At 40.2% G+C, this 20,307-nt stretch overlaps 1 protein-coding gene across 1 annotated transcript; it reads left to right on the top strand.

The window, feature by feature from the left end:
• The first annotated feature begins 2,559 nt into the window (after positions 1 to 2,559).
• On the top strand, positions 2,560 to 18,607 carry CRTAM (cytotoxic and regulatory T cell molecule). Its single transcript, XM_085316817.1, has 12 exons — positions 2,560 to 2,608; positions 7,160 to 7,306; positions 10,340 to 10,492; positions 11,217 to 11,348; positions 14,358 to 14,528; positions 15,119 to 15,190; positions 15,370 to 15,435; positions 16,107 to 16,178; positions 16,675 to 16,776; positions 17,179 to 17,325; positions 17,615 to 17,698; positions 18,477 to 18,607. The coding sequence occupies exons 1-12, from the start codon at positions 2,560 to 2,562 to the stop codon at positions 18,605 to 18,607; spliced, it is 1,326 nt and encodes a 441-aa protein (XP_085172943.1).
• The last annotated feature ends 1,700 nt before the right edge of the window (positions 18,608 to 20,307 follow it).

Here is a 20,307-nt window from a genome sequence, read left to right as displayed (position 1 = left end):
CTGACACAGCCCTTAACTGAAGTCTCCCTCTTCCCAGCACATGGCCTGTGCATCACCTAGGTGCATTTCAGAGATCCTTGAATGGCTTCAGTGAGATTTAGGCAGAACACACGCATGTGGGCACGCACCCAGAAAAGCGCTGTCCTATGACCTTGAAATAGAAGGGGAGTCAAGGCTGTTTCTCATTTTGGAGTTGCAACGCTGTTTTGGGGGATGCCCAGCCCCGAGGGGTTGAGTCCTGCCCAGCCCCAGCAGCACATCTGCAGGATCCAGCTATGAAACCGTCTCCTTTCACGCAGCCCCTCAGGGACAGGCTGTCTTCAGTGAGAAAGGGCAATTCAGAATTTCTTCCCTTCACTAAAGGTGAAGTTCATTTATTTGACAGTAGATGGCACAAAACTATCTCGAGTTTTGTTTTCCTTCTATCATACAAGGATTGGTTTTAATGTTTTAATTGGAGGTAGGCGATTCCGGTGTGATTTCTATTGCTTGATTGCTTTTCCCCAAAAGTTGTTTTATTGTCAGGTTTGGATATGTGGAAGTGGAAGCACAACCTTTAAGCCAAAGCAACACTTACCTTTATAGTATGTATCTGCTTTCGTGCTCTAGATTCTTCCTCCAGCAGTAACTTTATCAGCCAGTAACACTCTTTTCTTTCAAATCAACTAATTATATTAAACTTTATGGCCTACAACTCTGCTTTCTGGTAAAGCTGATAATTTTATGCCTAACATAAAAGCTACAGCTTTTACTAGTCAAACATACAGAGTAATGCACTTCACACAGTTAGAAACTTAATAGAAATAGGTTCTAATAGATTAGAATTTAAATGCATAATGTATTTGTAATTATTTTGTCCAGTTCACTCAAATCTGTGTCCTGTAAATGCACACATTTTGACTATATTTTGTATCTTATTAGAAGTCAATTCATTCTGACAACATTTGTAATACTTGCGCTAAATGTTGGGCATGTTGCAAAAAACTGCCGAAAAAGAACCTGCTGAAGACTTTTTCAAAATTTGCACACTTGACTGCAATATAGAAAGAGGTTCTGCCTACAATGTACTTTGATAAATCCTCTGATGTTACTAGACTTCACGTACCCAGGAGAAACAAAAAGCTTTGCTATGCCCCAGACTGCTTCAGGAGCATTCAGGATGGACTCAGGAAACCCAGAATCTGTCATTGGTCTCCCAAGTCATCTTGATCTAGTCACTTCCCGTCCATGTGCTTGAGTGTACCACCTGTAAAATGATGAAGGAACCAAGCTCCTTAATGAACATCAGTGTACCTGAGTTAGAGGATTTGTTTCAGCCAGTAGCAGGAGATGCAGTTGAGAAGTGCACACTGCCAGGACTTCTAGATCCTTTTTTGGTGCAAGCGCATGGCTTGTTCAATGAAACATTTTGCTAGACTTATGAAATAATCAAAATAACATCAAAAATAGTATCAAATAATGCCTCTCAGCTGACATCACCTTCAGTATAAACAAACCCATATGGCCTTCCTATGCATCCCTTTCGAACAGGAGGAGCTGGGAGCTCCTTGGTTTCTTAAGGATTCAAGAGACATTGAGCACTCAGTCCTAGTTCAGTCCTGTTATCTGTACTCAGGTGTACATGAAGTCTCAGTCGAAACCTTGAGGATCAAGCACTGCCCCACAGTTGTGGGCCTTCTGCATTGAGTACTTCGCAGGCCAATTCCATGGGTTTCCACTTCAAATCTATGTAACAGCGTCAGGAAGCAATAGCCTTGCCTTTTTTTGCAGACCTTTCACAACCCTTTCGCCAACATGCTCTGTTGCCCCACAAGCCACAAACTGCATAGTGCAAATGACCTTCCTAGTTTATCCGTTTTGACAGTATTCCAACAAGTAGAGGAATGCAAAGTCTCCCATGCAGTAATCATGGGATCATTGCTTTTAATAGACGTGATAAAAAGATGCAGAGTCAAGACTGTTTTTATCATGGAGTTTATCAGGGAAACTATTCAAAATATACAGCTGTGTTTCAAACTAAAATGCAATTACTGGGCTCTGGTAGTTTCAGCCTAGCATGCTTCCTAGGTGCCTTTTTCCTTGCACACTAAACCATGCAGAGTACCCCAGTAAGATCACTTCTGTATGGGTTCCCTGGGCCACACTTCAGTGTTGTCCCCTCACTGCCCCACTTTTTTTTAAAAAAAAATCTTTACCTGCTTCCCTCCACATACACCTCTTCCCCTCTCCCCAACACAGGCACCACGTGAGACAGAGTTGTGGGGAACATAAGGTCAACATGTCCTACTCCTGCCACCCACTGTTTCAATTTAGGGCATCTGTGAGATCAGTTATTTCTCAGCAATCACTGAGACATAGGAAAGATGTGAGAAGTGGGCTGAAAACGGTGTAATAGAGGGGGGGGCGGAAAGAAGAAAGAGAAAGCATAAAAGCACAGACCCTGGAGGCGATGAAGTCATGGTAGATCTGTTCCCCACTGTTGAAAAGGAACCTGCTGCACGTCTGCATCATCAGAGCAAAGGGGAAGTTTGCACAGACAGCTTGCGCTGACACCACAACATGACCTTCACCCGGGTGCTACATATCGCAGCTCTCTTACTCATGCAAGGTAAGTGACATGCATTGGATTACATGGTGCTCCTTTTGCAAGAAGTCCAGCTTGGAGAACTCAATTTCCAGTGCTTCACTGAACCACAGGTGACAGAGCCTCACTGTCATTGTTTTCTTAACTTATTAACAGTGCTGTATTGTCACCTAGATTCCAAAGACAGCTGGTATGGCAGAGAGGGTGCTGAACTCAGCTAAATACAGTATCAATGAGACCAGTTCATCTCCTAGCATACTCTAGATGAAAAAGCTCATGGAAATCAAAAAGATTCTCCCTTTAATTTGCACAGTGGACCACTGCCTACTTTGCATGGCCTGGATATGTGTGTATGTCTTTGTTCACGTATTTTATAAAAAGATGTTAATTCTTTCTCAATTATCCTGACTTTGTGTCTGCAGTGTGCTTTAAAAATATAAAACACTTTAAATGCTCAGGCAGCTTACTCCTATTAGAGAACATAGCTTATACTTATTCCGCTAATCTTCTTTTATACATGACTATGTAGATTTATGTTTGAGCATGTCAAATATCAAAAGATCTGAGTCGGAAAAGTGGTAAGACAGCTATCTACAGGTAAGGATTCTTGCAGGCTTCACTCCTGATATTTGCAGGGGGTATGCATGCATGAATCCAGTGATTGTCAAAACAGTTTCTCTCCCTTTTTAACAAATGCTGAAACAGAAATTAGAGCAGTGCTACTCTAAAACTTTTGGAACAGTCACATGCACAAATAATAGAAACCTCAGCAACTCTTCACATCCAAACAAAATATTTTATAATACAGTATGACTAGGACATTTTATTATTATTGATTGTGTTTAGCAGAAGTCAGGCCTTAGGAACCTGTCAGTTATGTCCTAGCTGGAATAGTTTTCGCACCACTCTTTAGACTCACTCCAGATCAACAGCTTTCACTCCTTTTGGGTGTACAACCCCTTTTCCCACAGCATTCCCAGAGATTCCTGCATGGTTAATTTGTGTAACACCTAGCTGCTCTTGGTCATCCTTTGCAGGACCGTTAGAGTTAACTCAGATACACAGGTCTGCAGCAACAGGTCAAAAATAACTGATTAAACTGGATGTCTCCATAGACTATAGTTTATAGATAACAGTGAAACAATGTAACAGTTTGAGTTTTTTGAAGGCTAAAACAGTAACAACCAGAGGCATGAGCCATTCAGCGCATTTGAATCTTGTGATTTCTTGTTTCCTGGTGTTGCTACTAAGGTGCTTGTAAGTCCCTTACAGTCAGGCTCCTTATCTTGCTCCAAAAAAAACAAGTGGAGAACTGCTGAGTCAAGGAGGCAGGGGAAGAGTTAGGTCCAGGTGTGTATCAGGGAGCTGGGAAAGACAGAAGTACACGTGGTCCAAGCTTGGTCCTCCTGAAGAGCAGAATCTAAGCCCCAAATAGCTGAGGTAACACAGAGAAACTGTTTTCCCATTTCCTGCCTGGCCAGGGAAAACGCATTATATATATATATATATGTGTATATATATATATATATATATATATATATATATATATATATATATATAAAAAGATCAGATTTTTGCCTACCTATTACTAATTAATAACTTTAGTCATAGGACACAGCAGCATGTTCCTGTGTGAGGTCTAGAAATATATCGCTAGGAGACATTGATGGTGATGAGACTGTGCTATGAGATTCATCCCATCACTGCATTTGATGCCAGACCAGTTTTACTCAGGTATCTGGGGCATCTGGGGATCTACACTGTGGCACCACTGTCCTCTGGAGCAGGCACAGGAGCATCTCCTATCCCCAGATGTTTGTATTGCAGTGGGCTACAGTGGCTTGAAGGCCATAGCCACATAAGTCTGCCCTCTATAAGAGGACGGAAACTTGACCCATGAGTCATGGTCTGAACAGAGCCAAGGTTGCACATGGAAATAACGAGTATGATCAGCTCTGGGGGTTGCTCTTTTCCCCTTCTTAAAAAAAAAAAAAAAAAAAAAAAGTAAAACCTCCCACCTTTTCTTATTCAGAATCTTGCTTCTCTCACCTCTAAAGGTGCGACTTGATAGACTGCACTTGGTGGCTAGTTACAGGAAACAGTAAAAATGCAGAAAAGCCCTGAAGGAAACCACAGACAAGGCCCTCTTAGCTACTTCAAGAATACGAGCCTTGTGACACAGGTTTTTAAATGGAACTCATGCAAGGAAGTTTCCTTGTGCTACCAGTGCTCTGCAAACTGTCCCCATATTGCATAGGCGCTGAGAAACCTGCAGAGAAACTAACTCTAAGAAACGAGGTGAACCAGAAAAAAAAATAAGTCAGTCACTTGAATGTGAAATTGCTGGCAAAACTTGAAAAGGAGAAATCTCTTTCTAGACCACAATTTTTCTGCCATTTTCAGGTTTATTTGTTTAAGTTTGATTGCTCTGCAATAGTAGCAATATCGTCAGTATTCTCCTGGCTCATTCTCCATTATGATATCAGAAAATAGCTGCTGCATTTCTAATCAACACTGTCAGTATAGTTGTTGCATGACAGGAGCAGAACTGGTAAAAATACTAGGCAATGGCCTAACCACATACTAAGAAGTCAGCCAGATTTACTGAGGCACCCAATGCTATTTCGGAGAGGAAGAGGCCACTACCAGCCTTCTCAGCCAACCTCCTATGTGACACAGGATGTGTAACTTCTCTGAAGAAATTCTTTGCCAGGACCAATAATTATAATTGAATTAGAATATAATAACAGATTTTTCTCTCAAGTACATGATGGTAAACCAGTTACAACGACTCTAGGTTCAGCAGAGCTTCTCTGACTTACAAGGAGTGAAACCAGGCCTGTGCCATCTGTGGTTCACAGCACCGGTCAGAAAGCACAGACAGTAGATCTGTGTTGCACAATTTTTCCTTAGGCAAAAGCACATACTTTGGATGTACTAATTCAGAAACAAGAATACTGAGAAATTACAAGGAAAACTTTTCTATAGGTTTATAGGTTCCAAAGATTAGGTAATCAAGAAAAAGAAAAGATCCCTGGCATATATGCTATCTGTGACATACAAGGCTGCCTCACTGACCATTTCTCCATGCCACCCTGGCTCAAGAAATGCCTCATGTACTCAAGCCAAGGGTGAGGCATGCCAACAGATCCCCCTGGGAAAGCACTTTCTCACAGAGAGACAAGTCCTCCTCTGATTTTAGTGGCAAAAGATCAGGCATGGCAAGAACATCCTAAATTATCTTCCATTTCTGTTATTTTTAAATGTTTTTAAGAAAATGAAAAGCTCTCCCGAAGCCCATAAAGATTCAGTTCCCCAAACTGCAGTGTTCATGTACTCAGCAGAAGTTGCTGCGGATAGCTATCTGAAAAATAAAATTGAAACACATACACAAAATAGGAATGAAAAATAAAGTCCTCTTAGTGCCTGTATACTTAACTCTGACTCAGGCATTGCCCTTAGTAATTTCTCCATGGCATGCTTTTACTGGCGAACACAATTCATTCTAGGTCACAGAGTATTTTTACAAAGTGTATTATATATCTCAGAATATCTGGAGAGAAAAACCCACTTTATTGGCTGTCTGTAAAAGGAACTGGGAGCAGGGAGTGAAATTTCACTTTAGTAACTTGTGTCAGGCCAGCTTGGTGGATCCTGTCTTCAAAAGCAGCTCTGTGCCAGTTCAAAGTGGCTGCAGCGTTACCCGCTCTGAATAAAAAAGGCCAAATTTTCAGAGGCGCTGATCATTCACAGCTACTCTTCAGTCACACGTGCTTGCAAATCAGGTCCAATAGCTCCAAACTGGAACACGGAAGAATGAAAATTAATTTCTGTGTTAACATACATAGAAAAAACATGTTGGCTAAATGGGTCTGCTATCAGTTCTCTGACTCGTGTGAAGTAACGCCTAATGACTACATCTGGCCGTGCTGGCAGGCGAAGCAGCATCACAAACCCACAGTACAAGTCTTAGCAGAGATCAAAATTTGGCTAGCCCAAGCATCAGGTATCAAACTACCTTCTGGTGCATGGCACTTAAAGACTTCAGCAACCTGTTTTCGCATCCCAGATGGGCTGTTTCATAACCTCAGGCCAGTCGTTTGGTGCATCTGTCCCTCCATTGTCTTCTTGAAAATAGGCCTAATGGAGAACAAGCCCATCATCACATGGGTGGAATCAGAGCCTTAGTGGTGCTAGAGGAGTATGTCCACAGAGGGAAAAAATAGCGGTGCACTGGGCTGTTGCGTTCCTGCCACATTGCTCGCATTCATTTCCGCTGGGAGTTTCTGCCCCACAATACTACCAGTATCAACTCTGCATGCCAACATGCTTCATTTGTAAGAATGTCTTCATGGGGAGTTACACCAGTCTAATGATTGTGATTAAGTTATACCAGTAGAATCATACTGGCAAGATTCCTGACGAAGAGAAACCTTTAACACTGTAAAAAAATAAAGTAAAAAGCAGAAGGTGCCACATTACTTTGCAAGAAATGTTGTCTCTTTACTTCATGTCACATTTTAATGCTTTGGTGGGGGTTTTTTGTTTTGTTTTGCTTTTCTTCTTTGCTGGCAGGGGATTTTCCAGAAGTTGACAGTGAAACTGTAACCCTAAGGGAAGGCGAGGACTTAAAGCTCCATTGTAGTCTTGGAAGTGACAACAGTTCTGCCCGACAGTGGTTAAACCCTCACGGATTTGCCATTTTTCTGAACACCCAGCAGGGTAAGTGTGAAAACTGAATGCAACAGACTTTCCACTTGGCGTTGAGGGGGTCAGTTAGATCTGGGCTTTCCTAGCTCCCACCCAAGGCCAGGTCTGACTCACTTGCCACCCCACCGTTTGAGATTGCTTTACATTCATTTTCTGGCAGGAAGCTGATGAAATGGAAACCTCACAAGAGTGGTCTGACAGCAGAGCTTTAGCAATGAACTGCATTTACTACCACTACCACCCAGTTAGCACAACGACCCGCTCCTGCCTTACAGGAGTGACATGTTCTGTAGGCTTGTCTGCAAGCCCTGGATGCTCCTCTGCTCATCAGCAGCATTATGTTCAGTATATCAAGAGGCAAATGTTTAGAAGACAAGCAGCGGCTTCTAATTTATGCTGACAAACTCCTAGTTGCAATTATTTTGTTCCCTTCCACTCCCTACAACTTTTGTCTCCTCATTCTCCTCTTTCCTCTTGTTAGTCCAAATTCAAGAGTTTTGAGAAAGCAAGGACAACTGCCTTTGTCTTTCCCGTTTGCACAGTACCTAGTCTGTATCCAAACTCGATAAAGCCCTTGGCTGAAGAACACCACTAATGGCTGAGATGAGTATCCAGCTCCCACTGAAACCATGCAACAATTCAGTGTCCTCTTCAGCTGTTCTCTGGAAATGCCTGCCACAAGGTCTTGCCACCTGCATCAAACCTGCCAAACAGCCTTTCCCATGTGTTTTGCCAGTACTTCTAAATGGAAAACATCATGAATAACTGTTGCTCTTATTTATTTGGTTACAAGAGCAAGTGGGATGAATGGTCATTAGAAATTTAGAGTCTCATAAACAACTCATACCTCTATGTAAGGAAACTGTTTCCTAGGGAATCCAGGATTCTGAAATCTAAAATACCGGATTCAATATTCTGCATAATGCATACAAACCGTTAGATACTAACGGGATCCAAAAAAAAACCTCAATGCTGAGCAGTCACTGACAGCTAATCAATAAGAAAAACAGTGCCCCCATCGTGTTGCTTATATGTCCAGATTTCAAGAACCACAGCAGGCTGTGATAGCTGTTTTTCCTCTTCTGTTGCAGCCTATTAGACAGATCATGCATCTAAGAATTGGAAGACCTAGGAGTAATTCTCCTCTCCGTTCAGTTATCTCTGTTTTACATATATGCATGTCCTCTGTATTTTACACAGCAGGAGCAAGCAACAGTACCAACAAATCCCTTTGTTTACACAAGTTCTCCAAGGCCTTGGCTAGGGTCACAAACACTCTCTTTCCATGCAAAGAAATTTGGAGTGAGGCACTTAATTGTCCAAATCCTGTTTTAAGCATCTATCTTTTCATGGCTGTAGCTCCTTTGATGCCCTTTAAAATTTTCATGAGCTGACACAGCAGTTTAAAAAATTAGAGAAGAAATGTATCCACTAGTGTCTACAGGAACAGACCCTAACCCAAATGGAGGGGAAAAAAAGAAAAAGAAAAAAAAAAAAGTCTTATCAGTCTTAAATCACCTTAGGATTCAACCCAAAGTTTCAACACACAGTGATTATCCCTCAGTAAGATGCAGGACACTAAACCAACATAGATTAGAGTTTGTAAAGCATTCAGTTCCTTGCTGAGTTGAAAACACTACGATTTTTCCTTTTAAAAATAATTTTAAAATCCTCATTTAGAGGGGAACCAAGCTTTATGCTGCACACGGCATTTTCATTTTTTGTTCTGAATCACCACTATGAACCTTTGTCACATTGCTTCTCCAACAAACCACTTCATGAATCAGTTTCCCCTAGTGTCACTGCAGCTAAAAACACAACAAATTAGCTACAAGTCTTGCATCACAGTCTGTTCAAAATCCTTTTTATAATATTTAATCATTCCATGAATTTTAATACTGTTCTGATTGCTAGAAAAGTCCATGCAACTCTCTGGCTTGACCCATAGATTCCTATACATCATCCTGCAGAAGGAACAAAGGAAGGACTAGAAAGTCTAGAGAGAGAAAGGGCACTGCACAGCAGAGTAGAGATATCCCAAGACAAGGTCTCATTGAAATTCAGTTTTTTAGACAAGGATAGGAGAATAGAAACAGCTTGCCAATTAATATGCAGTTAATAAAGAGATGGTGTGGGGTGACCATAAGTGTTCATTTATACAGCACAAAACACATCCAAAGAGGTGAAGTGTGTTGTTCAAGCCAAATAACAGGTTATGGAACGGGGAAGGGAAAACGGCCCCCAGTGCACATACCTCGGCTCTGTGTTCTATACTCACAGTTCCTATCACTGCTCTGAACACGTATCGTGTCCTCACACCCCAACATCTACTTGCTATAATACCTAGGAATGAGACCCACTGAATGCCTAGGGGCAGGTCTAAAAGGACAGAGGGAAGTTAGTGGTGAGGAAACAAGAGGAATTAAACAAACGAGGCTTTTGAGACTTCAGCTCCACAATCTTAAGCAAACTACTTCAATGCTCATGCAGCACCCCACCTTGCTCCGTCCTACACACTGACTGTTTCTTAGTATGGAGAGCTATGTAACCACCTTGTGTGGTTATCCAGATGTCAAATAATGCTATTACTTCTTTTGATGGAGAAGAAACTGAGACAAAGAGAGTAAATGACTTGCACAAGATCATAAAGAAGCATAATTCAAAGCCAAGGACTCCACTTTGCTTTCCTGACAACCGGTAAAACATCTTTCACTTGCCAAACTAAACTTCTTTCCATTTTTTTTTTTTTTTTTAAAAAAAAAAAAAAAAAAAAAAGAAAAAAAAAAGAAAGAAAGTGGGGGGCAAAAAACCTGTTGTTTTCCCTCCTTGGGAGCATGCACAGTCTAGTTTACTGCTGTCTCTATACTAGTGCAGCATCAGCTACAAATGCTTTGTGCTAGAACTGCTCATTAGTGTCAAGTGTTTATGAATACAAAAAAAAAAAAAAAGTGTTAAACAAAACCAGTCTCACTAACGCTTTGATTACCTGTCTTGCTCTTATGTACCAACATACATAGCAAGCTAGGTTCTTTTTTCCCCTTACAGGTTTAAGAGATCAGAGGTACAGACTTATCCATTATTCAAAGGAAGAACTATCTATCCAACTGTCTAATGTAACAGTGCACGATGAAGGCGTATATAAATGCTTCTACTACAGCACCCCATTCAAAACCAAGAATGAAACTGTTGAGGTGTTAGGTGAGTTCATGTAAAGAAATTGAATTTACACACAAACCTAAGAAAAATCTAACATTCTCCTATAACAGTGCTGGTAAAAACACACACAAACACCTGCCATTCTATTTAAGAGGGAAAAAAGAAAGCAGCAGATTTCTTTAAGTATTTAGGCATCAGTCTGCATCTTTTAGGCCACTAATACCTTTCAGGACCTGACCCAGCAATGCCACAGCATCATTTCACTGTAATACGTGTCAGAGCTTAAAGAATGCCCAACAGTGTAGATGGCAAGCAGGCTCTGTTCTGTCTGGCCTTTGGCTGCATAGGATACAGCCTGATGCTTGCTTCTCTCTGAATCTTTGGAGATAAAAGTGAGGAAGAGTCCCAGCTGGATGGCAGGCAACTCTTGCTCTTTTCCTCCTTGTTACTGCTAGCATAAAGGGGAGAGACGTGCACAACCAGGGAGTTGCAATCACCTCCTTGCATACAGGCTCTTACAGCAACCAAAATTAAGAGATGTCAAAACAACTTCTCTAGAGCTCTAATTTGCTCTGGGTGAGAGGAATAAGAAGACAAAGCTAGTTCCTGAACTCAAGAATTGCATCTTTGCATGCGATTGTACAATATTTAACACAATGTAAACCTGATCTTAGCTCAGGCTTCCCAAATAATATGATACATACACAGGTATTCATAAAAAATGAGTAGAAAGATATACAACTGACTATAAGTCTTCTTGCTACAGCTGCTCCTTCCAAACCAGTAGTGGAAGCATCTCAAGATACAGATAAAAGCATTACACTGTCATGCTACACGAAAGGAAGTAAACCACAGCCCCAGATCACCTGGCTGTTGGACAATGGGATGGAGCTGCCTGGTAAGTGTTAAAGGACTATGCATCTGTTACTAAAAACGTCTTCTGATCTTAGACACATTTAGGGACAATGAATGGTGAAACGCTTCCTGCAAAGAGTACCACTCAACTGCCATTCATTTACTGTGGCTTTAGGTGACACATTATTGGAGAAAAGTCAGTACTAGGTGCTAGCAGTTATACAAGGAAGAGAAAGCCCATTTGATCAGCTCAAACTTGACTCGCAACAGCACTTTGCACCAAAATCCTCTGAGGATCTGAACTGAACTTCCACTGAAATAAAACACAATCAAAACTCTAGAGGCACAGCTTTCAGAACCAAAATATAAAGTCAGTTAACAAATCTGTAATAACTATTTCTATTTTCTATATAGCAGACATATTTTCCTCAGTTTCACTGAGCAGCTCAGTCACCCCAGCTGCCTTTCTCTCATTAATCTGCTCACAGCCAGACAGCAGCAGTTCACTAACAAACCAAGAACAAATCTGAGGAAGCCCCCACAGCATCCTGCTATGTTCTGCCCATTGGTAGACCTGCATACATCCAAGCAGACATAGATGAAGAAGAACAGAGCCACCAGGTAGCTCAGTTTTACTTGTGTACAGTATAAAAAGTTGCTTTGACTGTAACACACTGCAGCAGAAATGTACACTCTCACTAATGAGCAAGGACAATACCCATAGATGCAAATATATTTTCTTTCACAAGTTAACGAGCTCCTGTTTGTATTTGGTATCATGAAGTAACATATTCAAAGCGTGGCCTATAATCTTTTTTCTAAGATAGCTTTTCTAACTAGGAACTCTAGAAACAGCAGAGAAGCATGCTGGCCTAAATACAGCTAGAAATCGAGACTAAAAAAAGAAATCCAAGCTGCCTGTTGTACAAGCATTAACACAACTGCATAGAGCCCTATGCTTTAAGGGATTAAACTCCATGGAAGTAGCTGAAGTGAGCTGTATGAAAGCAAGGGCCGTGAGATACCTGTGATTTCAAGGAGAAGGTGCATCATAGTCACGTATCAGTCTTGAAAATACACGGTCTGAAATCACACGCTTGTTTGGGAGAGCTAGGCTGTGTACAACTCTGCAGGAATCTGAGGGAACGCTACCTATCAAAAGATGCAAGAGGCTGGGGGAAGCAGCAAGTCAGCTATAAACATTTAGATACATTTTTCTTGTTGTTCTTCTAAAAAGAGGAGCTTCCTTAAACCTGAAAGTATCTTGATAGAAAATGTATTTGTAATGTTACAATACACAACTCAGAAACACTAGACACCTTCCATAGCATGTAAATCCAACCACACATTTCTCCATCAGTTCAATAAAAATCTATACTTACTTTTATCTCATCCTCATCTCTCAGATTTTTAGTACTGGCACCAGGCAGATATTAGAGCACTTTATACCAATGAGAACTAACTCACCTTCAACCTTATGCCTCATGTGCATCTGGGAAGTGTAATTAAGCAACAGAGAGCCTGTGCTGTGTTTTTTTGACTTGATTAATTTTACCTTGGATTTGGATGAGAAATATTTATACATGTGTTGATTCACTGTGCGGCCTGCTTGTGGCAGATACAAATTAGCGTATTGGAAAATAAAAAAATAAGTGTCTTAATTCTGTGTTTCTCAGGCCTTCTGCATGTGCCATTACTTTTCTGCAGCTGACTATCATTGAGTAACACCCCCTCTTGTCCCATTCATTCCCAACTTTAATCACCAACTGCAAGCATTTATAATAATCAGAGAATAGCTACTACATTTTAATTACTGGCAGCATCTCAGTTCCACTCTAGCCCAGCAGGCGCAAACCAGCTATAATTACTGAGCTGTTGCTGGTAATTAAACAGTATTTCCTTTCTGGTAAAAACACTCTGAAAGCCCTTTGCATTTCCTTATATGACCCCACGGGAGATGGTTAGTGGGTTGAGAAATACTAGCCTATGTGATACAGCAAGTTACCTGTAAAGGCTAATTTGGAATCAAGGCATTTCTCTTATTTAAAGAGTATGGATGTTACTAAGGGTAACAAGTCAAGAGAAAGCATTAGTTCACTTCAAGAGAACATCCACAATAGAAAAAGGTAGTACAGATAATTGTATCATGATGGACATTTAAGGTAAAAATGTGCGGAAAAAAAACCTCTCTTTTCCACCACAGCTATTTAAACTCATCTGGAATTCATTCATTTATCTCTTAGTTTCACATGAAATACATCTTTATTTTTCCATCTAACATAAATAAGTAGAAGTCAGTATTATCCAGAAGACTGAAAACTAAATAGAGATGTAGGAATACTTTCCTTGTTATACAGCTCTCTGAATTTACTATGCCAAGACAACTGATCTTTGTGTTAAATTCCCCCAGCTGTAAAACAGGAAGAATCAGACCTATACTGTAGAAACGACGGAGAACTGACACAATAATTAGGAGCTGTATCAACATTTGTTTATTACAAATGTAAATTTTGCGCACCAATAAAAATTTAACAACTTCCCTGTAATTTGAGTTAACAAATCTCACAGCTATTTACAAACACATCTAGTGCCCTTGGATTATCATGTAGAGAATCACAACTTAGATTTCCATCATGTTTCAAAACAGCAGGTCCTAGCCTGCAGACTCCAAGCTGCTGGCCATCTGTGGCTGTGGCACACAACTAAGCAATTTATTCCATTCAGTAGGGACCAGAAGTGCAGGTGGATGTTGACATTTTGCTGCAGCCATACAATGCAGCGGTGCATGTGTGAGCAGTGTTGCTGCTGGAGGTTTTCCCCTGGTGAGTCATGACATAGAGGGAAGGCTTTGGGTTAAGTGGAAGAGCAAAAAAAAAATGACCTTGCTGTCTTTCAGTTCCCATGCAATCTATTTGCACAATGAACCACTTGTGCCCAGTAATCATGTGTTGCTTTAGTACAGTGAAGTAATGTAAATTGCTGCTGGAAGGTTTTTCATTAAATTGCTCTTGACTGGAAACCACTTAAATGTTTTCTTCCAATGGTTGTATAGGTGACACTAAGCACAAGTTAGAAGCCGATGGGAAGAAATGGACCACGATCAGCACGCTGACAGTACTAGCGTACAGGCCCAATTCAACGTCCAGTTGCATTGTTCGCCATGAAGTGCTAAGAGAAGAGAAACTGACTGCATCCTTCCAGTTCGAGAGCTTCACTAGGACCGGTACTAACGTCGGCACTCTTTAAGCAGCAGCTAGGCAGTTTCACCCCTCTAGAGTGGCGAAAGTTGTGCAGGAACACATGCAAAACTGAAGTCCTTGCTCTACTGTCCTGTGTATGGAATCTGTTTTTGAGTGACAGTTTTATCTGGGGCAAAAGAAAAATTCCAAATTAAGATTTAGAGACTTTTTTTCCTGGTTTCTTAACTACCTTAGAATTCACTAAACATTAAACTACAGGAGCCCAGTCAGGTCTGATTAGCAGCCATACCTAGTTCTCAGATGCTGCTGCTAAAATTCTAGTGCTTGTCCTGAAGCTTTAAAGACAATTCAAAGTGTTTATGTGCACAAGAAGCTGTGAGATTCCCATGTCTACAGTGGGTGAGACACACAATATGGAAAGCTAGTACGGTGTAAATATTGTAAATTAATTCTAAAGCCTCTTGTCCAATCATTGTCAGAGCAGAATATTCCTTCTACCCATTTACTCACCTTCAGTATGGATCTAATAATCCTTATTTCATTTCTCTTTAAATGTGTTGGTTCAACAAATGCTTATGAAGTGCTCTGAAAGTTGCACTGTTGTTTTTTCCAGTGATAACTACAAATTCTGCTCCAACCGCACTAGATGTAGATACAAGCATTTCCAGGAATGAGCGCTCAACAGGTAGGCTTTAACTGCTTGGCCTTTCTTTAATTAATACACAGGTCTGATAAATTCAACATCTATTACAGAAAATATCCTAAGAGTGTCTTTATCTAGAACTTGGACTGTGAAAGAGCAACTGCTGCTAGCACTGAAGAATATTTATACAGTGTTCTGAACTGTTTTACCCTTTTCCCCAGTGACTACAGAAAAAACAGATCTGAAGAGTAGTACAGCTTTTTCTCTAAGCTACCCACAATATAACGGTAAGAGTTTTACTTTCATTTTGTCATAATTTCATACTACCTTAGTTTATAACCACAGAAGCAGAATAATCTTCTCACTTTAGATACAGAAGAATTATTTATGTTACAGGTAGACAAATTGGCCACTGCATGCTAAAACGGCAAGGCATTGAGCTGAGCTTCAGACTTCTCTGAACGGTGGCACTAGGTGGCAGTGTGCAACAAAGATCATCAGGACATTTAGCATACTGTAAATTTCTTATTTACTCAGCTGAAGAATTAGACAATTCTTTGCAAACAGAAGAATGAGAAGGTCCATTTCTCAAATCAGTTAACCAAAACCCAGCAAAGTGACCACTCACTAAGCAAGCACCTGCTTCATGTTACAGGCCAAGCACTGAAAAGTCAGTCGCCTGTTGTAGATATGAACTCTCTTCATCCATGTTTAAATGTGCAATACTAGGGATTACAAACTTCACAGAATCATTACTTGATTTTGGTAAACAAGTTTTTTGATATCAAGAGAGAGCCTGCATCTTTTAACATGGTTTTCAGCAGATGTGCACACATAACTGATAAGGAAGAAAACCTCTCATGATGGCAGACACAGTATGCAAAGTCATTACAAATCAAAGTTAATTACACATTGAGCTATTGTCTATGTACGTAAACTAATCTCTCTGTTTCTTCAGGGTCAGAAATAACACCAGCTGCAGCAGAAGATGAAGAATTCTCTGGTACTTGGAGTTACAACATCCCCAATGGTATGTTACATCATCAGAGTGACATAGTAGTGCCCGTGTGACAGCACCTCTCAAACTGTGGGTGGTTAAACCACTGCAGACCACGAAAACAGCAAAAGACAGTCTAGAATAGGAACAGAAAGAAAATATCTGCTTTAAAAATATCTGCACATTCCTGATTTGGAAGCAAGTAAAGTGAGCTGAGGGAGAGGGAGCAAGCAGAAAGGACAAAAGTGAGCAATCAAAGCTGAGCTTAGTTTAATTTGGCTGTAAATAGAAGCCATTGAGTTCAACACTGCAAAAGAGGTTCTGAGGATTTTCTGTTCATAAAGCTTAGGTGTCTTTTGATTTAAAAGAAACATAACATTAAGGAAGCGAGCACAAAGTCAGGGGTTCCAGAAGTCTATTTCTGCTGCATTACTACAACTCCGTGACTTCAAATGTGCTGGGAAAGTAAGAGATTTCTTAAGCATTCCTTTGCCCTTTGAAGAAATAGGTTTCCTTTTCCTTTCTGCAGGGACTGAAACGGCATTCAATGGAACAGTCACAGGAGAACTTTACACGACAGAAGCCTTACCATCAAATGAAAATTTAACTGTGATTTCCACCATCACCTTCAGTAAGCCCTAATTAGTAACTCTTCAATGACAGCTTCCAAACACGCAATGAGCTTATCAAGCTGGCTTTCTTTGACCAAATGTGCACTCCAAACTGCCACAGTCAGTACATTTAGGATAATGCTAGCTAGCACTATCAGGGAGAGACTATGGAAACGAAACCACTTCTAGCATCTAGAAATAAGCTAAATTGCCTGCAGTATGTGCCAGGGCACAATTCAACTGATTTCCATCAATGCTTGTTCATACCACCAGAAAAAGATCTGACCTCACCTCCCTAAAGTTCAATGAGGTGATTTCTGCACTGCTACCATTTTCATCTGGCCTGGTCCAGGACAGGTAGTTCGTAATTACCATACACTCACAGGTCTAACGCCATCAATGTACGTCTGCCTCTTTCATAGAGCAAGATCTGAAATTTGAAGGCATCGAAGAGAAGAAGAAGAATCTGCTGCTGCCAATCTTGGTGGCTGCTCTAATTTTTGTGCTGCTCATCATAGTCTTGCTTTTTATGAGGAAGCTGAGAAAAGCTCATGGATTGTGGAAGAGAGGTGAGTGATGACACTGTCAGAATAAATGCAGAATAAATGTGACTGTGATATGTTGCAAACAACTGTTGAAGAGTCTCTATAAATGAAGGCCTCAGGCCAAGCTTCAGCTGACAACAGTTGTCAAAAAAAGCCAACAGAATTGTTGTTTTAAGCAGTATCTCTCTCAGATGCTTCAGCATGACTGAACTGTCATTCTAGTGAGTCTTTCAGGATTTTTATGTTCCAGGCAGAGGGAGGCAAGAAGTATGGAAAAATTTCATCATCTTAATTATATTTCCTGTCTGCACAGAGAATGATACTTCAGAGCAAACACTGGAGAGTTATAAATCCAGGTGTAATGAAGACAATCCAGGTCATGAGAAGAACGGGCAAGGTAAAAAGCTTCAACCAACCCAGCTATATCCTGTTATATCACTGCTACTGACCACTGCCAAAGCACACTGATGATAGTCTTACTGTATGCAAGTATTTGCTAATTGCACATTTTAAATCTTAATAATCTAAAACCAAACCTTTCATACCTATGTCCACCACAGATACTACAGCTTCAAAAGAAGTGATACAGAACTGTGCAGAATAAAAACCATTGCTTTTTATTCACTGGGTTAGACTGGATAGCCACAGTGGTTTTATTTACTTTATTCTGCAAAAATGCCATTAAAAACCGTATGTGTACTGCATACTGGGAATTCTACTATTAAACAGTGCTAAATGGCTATTGTCTGATTTCACCAACAACACAACACTTCATCAGTTCTATCCTCAGGCAGTGGCTACAGATGGAGGCAGATGCGTAAGGCTCCTTAGCTGTAATACCTCTACTCCACTACTGGACTCTATGTAAACAGAAGCAGCTTTTGGCAGGCAAACAGGCCTAGATGGTGAAAACGAGGGAATTTTGCTAACATCGTTAAATATGGGTTTACAGCAGCATAAAAATGGGGTGGGGGATGCTGGTAATTCTTGTCAAAGCATTTTTTTTAAATTCTTCTTCCTTTTTCAAATATTTTGAAATATATTTAAACTACTTCTAATACAAACTAATCAATTGACTACTGTGTAACTGGCAATTACATCACATCATTCATCATATATGTATATATATATATATATATACTGTACGAGATCAGTAATAAATGTGTGTTTTTCAGTTGTCAATCAGAAGTCCAATGTGCAATATGTAACAGAAGGATATGTGGAAACAACACAGAAGAATCCAAGACAGAAAAACTTTGCAATGGCTGAGAAACTGTTTGCATGCGGAAAGGAAACTGATGTATAGCACAGTGACCTCTTGGGCAAATCTATGCTATGTGCAAAGCCACTTTTTTTTTTTTTTTTTTTTTTTTTTTTTTGAATATTGCTATTACAATGTTCTGATGTCCATACAAGTTCTGGGATCAGAAGTGCAAATGGCTAACCTCAACACAAATTGGACCACTTTCTTTTAAACATTAGGAGAGGTAGATGGGACAGGTGCTCCTACAAGCCTCCTACAATGAACAGTCTGATATCCACATAAATGGAGGATTTAGTTAGCAGCTGTCAGAAACAGAGCTCATAGATCCCACCACAAGTCTTAGCAGCAATTATAGTCTTGGCAACGGAATATGCAACAAGCCCTGAAGACCACAAGATACGACGATATTCACGCAATACTTCTGCCACCTCTTTTACAAGCACAGGACTAAAGAGAAAACGCTAGGAGACCCAAATCAATTCCGACCTCTACTATCGCATTCTGATGACCAAAATTGGATATCCAGCTATATTTAACCAAGCAGGAAAACATCCTGAAGTCAAAGGGGCTAAAAAACAGTTGTTCCCCTTGCCATGATTTCTGCCTCCGTTGCTCACCTATAAAACAGTAACATCACTCCCTGCTGTGCAAGACTGAATCAAGCACTTGTCTGTAAGCTGCTGTACCCAAAGCATTTTGGTGCTACATCTGTACAGTCTTTCATGTTACATAACCTTCCAGAGATATTACTGGAAATGAAGTCTCAAAACAAGGAAGCCGGCAAAGGTGAAGTGGAAGCTCGGTATTATACACAGACTCCCAAATCAAGGACCAATTCACTTGGAGTGAAGCTTTTCTGGAGGGGTGGGGTTTCCAGTGGGGCACAGAGGGAGAGTTGTTTATTTGTCTGAGGAACAACAGAAGAAAGCTGTACGTATTTTTCTTCTAAGATATGATTATTTCTCATCACAAGGAAGAAAAATACTGAAAACTCCCTTGAATTACAATGCATGCTTTCTAGAGACAACTAGAAACGATTTTGTTTTTACGTGGAAGTGATTACATTCTGACACAAGGGTAGAATCAATACAAGATGGTGTTTTACAAAGAAAACTTGTATTACTTAATACCTACACAAGTCACAGGGAAACATAAAACATCCTAATCTTTCCTACATTCTGCTTTTAAGATTTGTTTAGTGATAATAGGTATTTATGGACAGACAGATTTTGTACTATTAAATATTTTATATGAAAATGCAAACTGATGTGGCAGCTCCTCAGACATGTAATATTCTGTAACTTGAAAGCCAGAACTGTCGAGCAAAGAGTGTAAGGTAGGGCTTGTTGGGAGCAATGTCTTTGAAAAAGTAGAGTTAAAAAGCAACTGTAAGCATTCATTGTGCCTTTAATGTGTCAAAGGGAGTAAAAAAAAATACAGATTTAAAGTGTTAAGTACATACATAGAAGCATAAAAGAATGTATGTAATTTCTGTATCTTTCAAGGAAGACTAAGGCTACCATCAACTGAGAACTTGCTTCTTTCACATCTGGCATTTTTATCAGTATTGTAAGTTTTCATGCCTGTGGCATGCCCTGAATTTGTCACTTAAATATTGTGCTTCAACAGCGACTATTTTATCACTCTAAGACAGCAATTGTCTTAAAATAAAAAATAAGTAATCCAAAGGGGCCATGTTATGTACCCTACGCACATATGCTACGTACACTATGCAATAAAGG

Source organism: Rhea americana, unplaced genomic scaffold (assembly GCF_003343005.1).
Source record: "Rhea americana isolate MKP2758 unplaced genomic scaffold, rheAme1 scaffold_48, whole genome shotgun sequence".
Lineage (NCBI taxonomy): Eukaryota > Metazoa > Chordata > Aves > Rheiformes > Rheidae > Rhea > Rhea americana.
This window is presented reverse-complemented; position numbering and strand designations above follow the sequence as displayed.

Bases quoted from the DNA above. Each gene is read 5' to 3' on its own strand.
- CRTAM (XM_085316817.1), top strand. From the start codon at position 2,560: ATGACCTTCACCCGGGTGCTACATATCGCAGCTCTCTTACTCATGCAA. The intron at 14,529-15,118 runs GTACTAACGTCG...TGTTTTTTCCAG, and splicing joins CGAGAGCTTCACTAGGACCG to TGATAACTACAAATTCTGCT. The intron at 17,326-17,614 runs GTGAGTGATGAC...CTGTCTGCACAG, and splicing joins TCATGGATTGTGGAAGAGAG to AGAATGATACTTCAGAGCAA.